The 9,086-nt window shown below is 45.9% G+C and overlaps 1 protein-coding gene across 1 annotated transcript; it reads left to right on the forward strand.

Moving 5' to 3' along the window:
- The first annotated feature begins 3,364 nt into the window (after nt 1-3,364).
- Ccnq (cyclin Q) lies at nt 3,365-4,605 on the forward strand. Its single transcript, XM_021639806.2, has one exon. It carries the CDS (start codon nt 3,433-3,435, stop codon nt 4,183-4,185), a length of 753 nt encoding a protein of 250 aa, XP_021495481.1. The 5' UTR covers nt 3,365-3,432; the 3' UTR covers nt 4,186-4,605.
- Nucleotides 4,606-9,086: the final 4,481 nt, after the last annotated feature.

Here is a 9,086-nt window from a genome sequence, read left to right on the forward strand (position 1 = left end):
TTACTTTTTGCTTCCCTAGACATGTCCCAGAGAAGCTGGGAACTCCCTACCTCTTCCTCAGTCCAACAAGGACAGTAATCCTTGTCCTCATTTTTGAGATCAGGGATCTAAGAGACTTAATCAGTGGCTGAGTAGCTTTCTCAAGGATTCAAGGCCAGGCCAGCTAAGGTCACAAATGCTTATAATCCCAGCACTTGGAAGGACGAAGCAGAAGGAGTTCAGGGGCCAGCTACATAGTGAGACCATCTCATGCCGTTTATTGTCACTAAGCAATCCGTAGCATCCTGATAAACAAGCAGCCAGGCTTTCCAGGAAGGAGGGACAGTAGAAGGCTCAAGGCTGGATGACTCAGCAGTAAAGAACACTTACAGCTCTGCCAGAGGACCTGGGTTTGATTCCCAGCACCCAAGTCAGGCTGCTTACAACAGTCTGTAACCCCAACTCTAGGGGATTTGATGCCTACGGCTCTCCAGGCACCTACGTTCAACATGCACATACCCACACACAGACACACACACTCACACCTACACATAGTTAAAGCAGTACATATAAATATCAGAAAAGAAAGAAAAAGGGTCCAGCTGGAAGTGGTATCTCATGCTTGGAATCCCAGCATTTAGGAGGCAAAGGCAGGAAGATAAGGAGTTCAAGGCCAGTATGGACTATGTAAGATCTTTCTAAAAAAGAAAGAATCCGGGTAGTGAGGGCATGGTGGCACACACCTTTAATCCGAGCACTCGGGAGGCAGAGGCAGTCAGATCTCTGTGAATTTGAGGCCAGCCTGTTCTGAGTCCCAGGACGGCCAAGGCTAACAGAGGAATCCTGTCTTGAAAACAAACAAACAAAACAAAACAAAAAGAAGAAAGAGCTGGACGCAGTGGCACACACCTGTAACCCCAGGGCTCAAGGAGGCATAGGCAGCTGGATTGCTGTGAGTTCAAGGCCAGTCTGCTCTACAAAGCAAATCAGGACAGCCAAGGCTACACAGAAAGAAAAACAAAAAAACAAAAAAAACCCTCACAGAGATCTGCCTGCCTCTGCCTCCCCTAGTGCTGGGATTACAGGCGTGCCCAGCTGCTCTCAGGGTTTTCTGTTTTGTTTTGTTTTTGTAGCCCTGGCTGTCCAGAAACTGTGTATGTAGACCAGATTGGCCTTGAACACAAAGAGATCTGTTTGCCTTTGAAGCAGAACTTTCGGGAAATGTATACATGTATTGTTCCTCCTTTCGGGAAAGCCCCGCTGCATGTTCACCAGGATGCTGCTGATTGCTTAATGACATAAAGTGGTTTGATGAACAAGAAAAGACAAGTGTAGACTCTGGGGCGCAGGAATCAGCGAGGGGGAGCACCTAGCCCCAGGCTGGGCACACAGTGGCCTTTGAATATGGAGGGTTATTTCCTCTGTCCCCAAGGAAATCTGGGAGGCCTTCACCTGCCCATGCCACATTTCAGTTTGCCTCCCACACTGGGGCTTCGCTTCATTACCCATGGAAATTCAGCTTCATTGATATGAAGGGGCTAATTACTACACGAGACATAATTACAAGACAGGAAATGGATTTACAGCTGCTTTCAGGAGGAGGGGGAGCTGCAGCAGACACCGGCTGCTCTGCCCTCCTGCCTACATGGCTAAGGCAGACAGCAGCACTCAGGATGGACACTCTCGATTTACCAATGGGCTCCTACAGAAGTTAGGGACCCGCAGAACTCTGGAAATGGCTCAGTTCTCCCTCTCAACTTAGTCCTTTGATATGATGATGATGATGATAATAATAATAAGTCTTACTGAAGTGGCTGGGCATTTAGCTCATGGGTAGAGTGCTGGATTCTATCCCCAGCACTAACAACAACATAGTTTATCCTGTAGCATTTGGTAGCCCACACCTTCTCAGTCAGAGGCAGACAGATCTTTTGGAGTTTGAGGTTAACATAGCAGGTTCCAGATCTGAACTATAGAGTGAGACCCTGTCTCAAAAACCAAACAAACAAAACAAAACAAAAAACAAAACACACACACACACACAAAACAACAAAAAGAACAAAACAAAAACCAACCAAACAAAAAATAAAACTTAAGAATGTAGTCTTAGGGAAAACATTTAAAGAGGAAAATAATAGTGGCCAAATGAGAAATGTATAGAGATTTTGAGGTACTAGGACTTTTGAGGGGCTAGACGAACCCTCAGAAAAAACCCATATCTGCTACATTGTCTAATACATATAGCTCTTTTTACAGTTCCTTATGGCTTAGGTTTGTTTGTTTGGTTTTTTTTTCCACTTTAAAATATCTTAATTACTCAGGGAGGCAGATTGCTGTGAGTTCAAGGCCTGCCTGGTCTACAAAGAGAGACCTAGACAGCCAGTACTACACAGAGAAAAACTGTTTCAAAAAAAACCGAAATAAAGCCAGACACTGTGGCCCACACCTATAATCCCAGCACTTGGGGAGGAATAGGCAGAACTCACTGGATCGCTGTGAGTTCAAGACCAGCCTGGTCTACAACGTGAGCCCAGGACGGCCAAGGCTACACAGATAAACCCTGTCTCAAAAAACCAAAATATAAAAAAAAAAAAGTAAAACGTCTTAATTCATATAGACAAATATATATATATGTGAAAGGTCCATCTTTGTTGCTAACCAAAGATAAACAAATTACTAAGTTTTGAAGTTCATGAGCTGAAGCTGGGTGGTGGTGCCAGTGGTGACAAAGGCCTTTAATATTGGGTAGAGACAGGTGGAGCGCTTGTGATTTTTAAGGCCAGCCTGGTCTACAGAGTGAGTTCCAGGATAGCCAAGGCTACATAGAGAAACCCTGCCTTGATTTCTTTCAATCAAAACAAAACTAAAACTTCATGAGCTGAGTGAGGTGGTGCACACCTGAAATCCCAGCACACAGGGGACTGAAATAAGAGAATCAAGAGTACAAGGGCAGCCTGGGCTGAGTGAAGAAATCCTGTCTCCAAAAATCAAAGCCCAACTTATGGTGCATACTTCATCTGCCTACATCATTCGTTCATTTTTCACAAGAGTTCCGCGAGGAGGGGACAGCCAACCATCCCAGTTTGCACCTAAGGAACTGAGACCTAGAGGCGTCAACCAAGGTCTCCAAGGTGCCCAAGGTCACAGGCGAATGCCAGGGCGAGGGTTGGCCCTGAGGGTTGTCCAGAGCCTAGATTCTCAGGAACAGTGAGAAAGTCCCCGGAATTAGAAGTGGTAGCTTCTCAGACGTCTTAAAAATAGCATTCCATCGGCTCCAGCAAGCTCCTCCTGAGATAGCATCTTTAAACTAGGGGAAAAGCCGGGCAGGGTGGGTGTGGCGGCAGGGCGGGTGTGGGCGTGCCGTCACGCGGCCACGCCCCCTCCGCGAGGACCCCCGGAGCCGGCCTCGGCGCGCCGGAGCGCTTCTCCTTCCGGGGCGGCCGGCTGGGCCTCATGGAGGCTGTTCGTCCGGACAGTTGCGGAAGAGGCGCGGCGGCGCCGCGAGCCGAGGAGAGGCCGGCTCCCGAGGCGAGGGTGCACTTCCGAGTAACCCGGTTTATCATGGAGGCAGGGGTCAAGCTGGGCATGCAGTCCATCCCTATCGCCACCGCGTGCACCATTTACCATAAGTTCTTCTGCGAGATCAACCTGGACGCCTATGACCTCTACCTGGTCGCCATGTCTTCCATTTACTTGGCCGGCAAAGTGGAGGAGCAGCATTTGCGCACTCGTGACATCATCAACGTGTCGCACAGGTACTTTAACCCGGGCAGCGAGCCGTTGGAGCTGGATTCCCGATTTTGGGAGCTACGAGACAGCATTGTGCAATGTGAGCTTCTTATGCTACGAGTTCTGCGCTTCCAGGTCTCTTTCCAGCATCCACATAAGTACCTGCTGCACTACTTGATTTCTCTCAAGAACTGGCTGAATCGTTACAGCTGGCAGCGAACCCCCATCTCTGTGACAGCCTGGGCCTTACTACGTGATAGCTACCACGGGGGGCTGTGCCTCCGCTTCCAGGCTCAGCACCTAGCGGTGGCAGTGCTCTACCTGGCCCTACAGGTCTATGGAGTCGAGGTGCCTGCGGAGGGTGAGGCTGAGAAGCCTTGGTGGCAGGTGTTTAGTGACGACCTTACCAAGCCAATCATTGACAATATTGTGTCTGATCTCATTCAGATATATACTATGGATACAGAGATCCCCTAAGGCCCTGGTCAAGGCCTGACCAAAGACCAGGATGATCGGCAGCCTGGGTATCCAGCAAGTTACTGTGATGGCAGGTCTCCGCTTGGAGAACTGGTTGTGCCAGCAGAGGGATGATAAGCTGTCATTTCATCCCAGCAGGCCTTGTTCAAATAGTGCCAAGAGCCTCCATGTGGGCAGGACATATTCAGCTTCCTAGAAGCGGCTGCGTCGGCTTTTGCCCTTTGAGAAGATGCTGCCTTTGAGGCATGGACCATTGCAAGTGCGGCAGGAGGTCTTCAACAGGAAAGTTAAAGAATAGGACTGCACCCTTAGGACTTTCCAAAAACCGGATTTGGAGAAGTATGAATGTGTAACATAGAATCCTATTTTGTATGATAAAGGTTGTGCAAATAAAATATGGGAAAAGTTTAATGCACCAAAGTCTGCCTTGTGGTATTACTTAGTTACAATAGGGGAGATTTTGGAAACTAAATGATTAATATTAAGGAAATGGACGATGAAGCATGGTACATCCATGAAATGGAGTTTTCAACCACTAAAACATCTATGAAGGGTTTATGACAATATGGGTAAAGTTTCATATTAGGCAGCATAAAAGATAGCAGGATTATAGATGCACTATAATTTCTACAAAAAAGAAATATACAGGGGCTGGAGAGATGGCTCAGCAGTTGTAAGTACTGCTTTTCCAGAGGACCTGGGTTGGATTTCCAGCAACCACATGGCAGCTCACAACGGTCTGTAACTCCTGTTCCAGGGGATCTGACATCCATAGAGACATGCAGTCCAAACACTAATGTACGTAAACTAAAAGAAATATACCAAGGTAGACAAAATACTAATTAGTTGAGGGGGTTTAAATACATAATAATGGTTGTAATGGACTTCCCTTAAGCATAAGACAATTGTGTTAGAACTGCCTTCTTTGTCCTGGCTGATGGCACCAAGAACAGAGTAATCAACCTCTTGAAGGCTAAGGGGGAAAGGCTGAGCATGGTAAAGGCAGGAGGATCTTGAGTCCAGGCCAGCGTTGGCTACAGACTGAGACCCTGTCTCAAACAAGAGCAAGGAAAGGGAGTATTGGGAGCAGGACCACAGGGTCACATGAGCCATTTAACCCTTCATGCCCACAACAGACTTTTCCCCACACGCTTTCCACGTGTTCACCGCTCTGGCTCAAGTGAATAAAAGCACAGCAGAAGCATAGACACAGATGTACTTGCTGATGACATAAGGAAGAGGTTAGGCATGTAGCTCAATTAGTAGAATGCTTGTCTAGCATGCAAGAGGTCCTTGGTTCCTAGAGCTGGGATTAAAGGTGTGCGCCACCACTGCCAGCTAGAATCTGAATGTTTAATGAACATCTCGGGTGGTTTTCATGATCTCTTGGTAAGTGCTCCGAAAATGGTACTTTGTAGAGTCATAATTTACAGTATCAATATTTGTAGTTAGTTTAACAGAAATGTCACCATTTCCTTTAAGAACAATAAATGACCGCAGCACTTTACATCTGGATAATTAAAGGACATATTAAGATTTTTAGACTTTAAAGACAAATACACACACACATGTATTATGAGTACTTTGTCTTCATGCACACAAGAAGAGGGAGTCAGATTCCATTACAGATGGTTGTGAGCCACCATGTGGGCGCTGGGTATTGAAGAGCCAATGTTCTTAACCGCTGAGCCATCTCTCCAGCCCCCAACATTCTTTTGGTTTTTGGCTTTTCAAGACAGAATTTCTCTGTAGCCCTGGCTGTCCTGGAACTCACTGTGTAGACAAGGCTGGCCTCGAACTCAGAGATCTGCCTGCCTCTGCCTCCCAACCGCCCTGAGGTATATGTTTTAACTGAACACTTTCCTGGGGGCTAGGGATGTAGTTCAGTTGGTAGACTGCTTGCCTAACACAAAGCCCTAGTCCACTGTATACACTAGGCCTGATAGCACACACCTGTAATCCTCACACTCAGAAGATGGAAGAGGAGGAGCAGGCGTTAATGTCCAACCTTCGTTTCAAAATGATTTAAGGATATCGTGGCACACGGTCTTAATCACAACACTCAGGAAGGCAGAGGCAGGTGGATCATTGTGAGTGTGAGGCTAGCCTGGTTTACAAAGTGTGTCCAAGACAGCCAAGACTACACAGAGAAACCCTGTTTTGGAAAATACTAATACTAATAATCAAAATGAATTGAACTATCCTGGGCTGATCCACTGTCACAAAATAGACAAGTATTTTCCTTCTACTTACTGGTAGGGACTGATCATAAACTAATGCCTCCATCGTGATGGGTAACCTCATCTCCAAAAGGGATGTCTGTAAGGACTGTGTAATTTATGCCATCTTTAAATTATGTTGGAATTAAATTGAAAAGTGTGCATAGTTTTAAAACATGGTGGACTCAGATACATAACCCTTGAAAGCCTTGGAAGTAATCACACAAGCTCTTATCAGTAATCTTATTCACCTTAAAAAATTTCTTTACAACATCTCTGTACATAGCCATGGCTGTCCTAGAACTCACTATATAGACCAGGCTGGCCTCAAACTCACAAATATTCATCTGCCTCTGCCTCCCAAGTACTGGAATTAAAGGAATCCACAACCATGCCTGGCACCTTTTGAAATCTCTCTCTCTTCATTTATTGATTTCTTTTGTGTGAATATTTTGTTCACATGCATGTGTGTGCACCAAGTGTGCCTGTTGGATCCCCTGGAACTGGAGTTACAGATAGTTATGAGGCATTATGTGGGTGCTGGGAATTGAACTCAGGTCCTCTGCAAGAGCAACAAGTGTTCTTAACCACCGAGCCATCTCTCCAGCTCCAAACAAGTGTTCTTTTATTATTATTTTTTTCAAGACAGTGTTTCTCTGTGTAGCCCTGGCTGTCCTGGAACTCACTATATAGACCAGGCCAGCCTTGCACTCACTGAGATGCACCTGCTTCTGCCTCCTGAGTGCTGGGTCTAAAAGCATGCACCACTATGCCTGGCTTTAAAATCTTTTTACCTGCCTGTGACCAGTTACATCTACCCTTTATGATCGTGGATTTCCTATGGTTTCTACAAGAATTTCTGAAGTGTGGCTTCTCATCTGATATGATCAGATTTTTCAACTCATTAGACGGAAGTGTTCTTCTCAGTGTGAAATTGCTGACATCAGTGAGGTGTGAATCCACTCTCCTGAGTTTGGCTCCTATGAGACTTCTTGGGAGAACCATGAGTCATGACTTCCAGATGAGAACGTTGGTCTATTTTTGTTCATTGACTTCTTGGAATAAGTCGTCTGTAAGAGCGTCTTTGTGTCAGATGAGAGTTGAGCTGTGTCTCCGTCCCACTTCAGCAGTACAGATACCAAGATGGAATGAGCTTATTTCATGTTTAGTAGGCAGAGGCACTTTTGCAGTCAAATTCTCTGTGGTTCCTGTGCCGTTTAGAGGTAGTCTCTGAAACTCCCATGAGTCTTTTATTTTGAAGAGAGGCCCACCACCATTGGTCTCCACACCCCTGCTTTAGAGGACTTTGTTGGCCTCTTCTAGTCACCCAGATCTCAGCACAAACATTCAGGCAGACCCTCAACTTGGCCCTCTTCCAGGAATTATGACAAATTGATCATTCACGTGCATTCCGTAAAAAGTTCCATCTACCGTTATCATACGCCTCTTCAGCGAGTTCTATAAAAAGCTTCACCTACATTATCACATGTATCTTCAAAAATAACCCCTTCAAAAGAGATTTTACAACAAGGTGGAGATTATCCAGAAAGTAAAACAGGCTGATCAGGATCACAGGTCTCTTGGTGTGGCTGCCCTAAATCCCTCTTGCATCTCATCCTGTCCCTGTAACTTGCTAGGAGCTCCAGTCCTGGCAAAGAGAGGGCCACAGTCTTTAACACTTTTAGTCCAAGCATGTCACTGAGAACTTGCTCAGGCCAGCTGGACTTGTGTGACAGAGACGCTTTATTCTCCAGGCCTGTGTTCCTCCACCACCATTCTCTGAGCAATGAGGTCATCACAGTTACTTCCTGCTGCTCCAGGCACTCTCCTCTGACTCCAGGACCCTCAACAGCCCCTAGCTTCCCAGTCCCAGTCATCACCAGGCTGGGTCCTTGGAGTAGACCCAAATCAGAAAAGGTTGTTAAAAACCCACACAGCAAAGATGCTATATTAGCTAGGTCTGTAGAAGAAATTATCCCAAAATGTAGCTATTTTTTAAAACAGAAAAGGGGGTGGATGATACAGCTCAGCTGGAAAAGGTGTTTGCTATGCAAGCCAGAGGACCTGAGTTTGATCCCTGGAACTCAGATAAAGGTAGAAGGAGAGATTGCCACATTTGAGCTGTGGCATTTACACACACACACACACACACACACACACAAATAGTAATAATGATACAAATAGTAATAATAATAATAATAATAACAATAAATAAATAAATCCCTTCATCAATGAACGTGAGATCAGATTTCCCCTTGTGTGGCCCCTGGACTTCACAAGGACTCTATATTTCATTCATCTCTGAAAACTGTATTTATCTTCTGTATGACCTTAAAGGCCTTGACAAAAGAAGGAAATGCCCTTGAAGAAGTAATGAAAATACCGAAGGGAACATTTGTGGAGCCAGTGAAGCGATGTGTCTGCAGCATGATTTGTGGATAAGGGCTTCTTAACCCTTTTCCACTCAGGAATCTTTTTTCTCCCCTGGGGAAAAAAAAAAAACATCTGCGTAAGCTTACAGATATGTAAGTGTACAGAGGCGGTGTGGGGAAACTGTTCCGTTGTCACAGAGCTTGCCATGCAAGCCTAAGAACCCGAGTTCTAGCACCAGCACCGACACAGAGAGCCAGCCATCATGACAGTGGTTCCTGCGATCTCAGCACTGGGGAGGGGGAAACTGAG

This window comes from Meriones unguiculatus, chromosome 7 (assembly GCF_030254825.1).
Source record: "Meriones unguiculatus strain TT.TT164.6M chromosome 7, Bangor_MerUng_6.1, whole genome shotgun sequence".
Taxonomy (NCBI): domain Eukaryota; kingdom Metazoa; phylum Chordata; class Mammalia; order Rodentia; family Muridae; genus Meriones; species Meriones unguiculatus.

Bases quoted from the DNA above. Each gene is read 5' to 3' on its own strand.
- Ccnq (XM_021639806.2), top strand. From the start codon at position 3,433: ATGGAGGCTGTTCGTCCGGACAGTTGCGGAAGAGGCGCGGCGGCGCCG.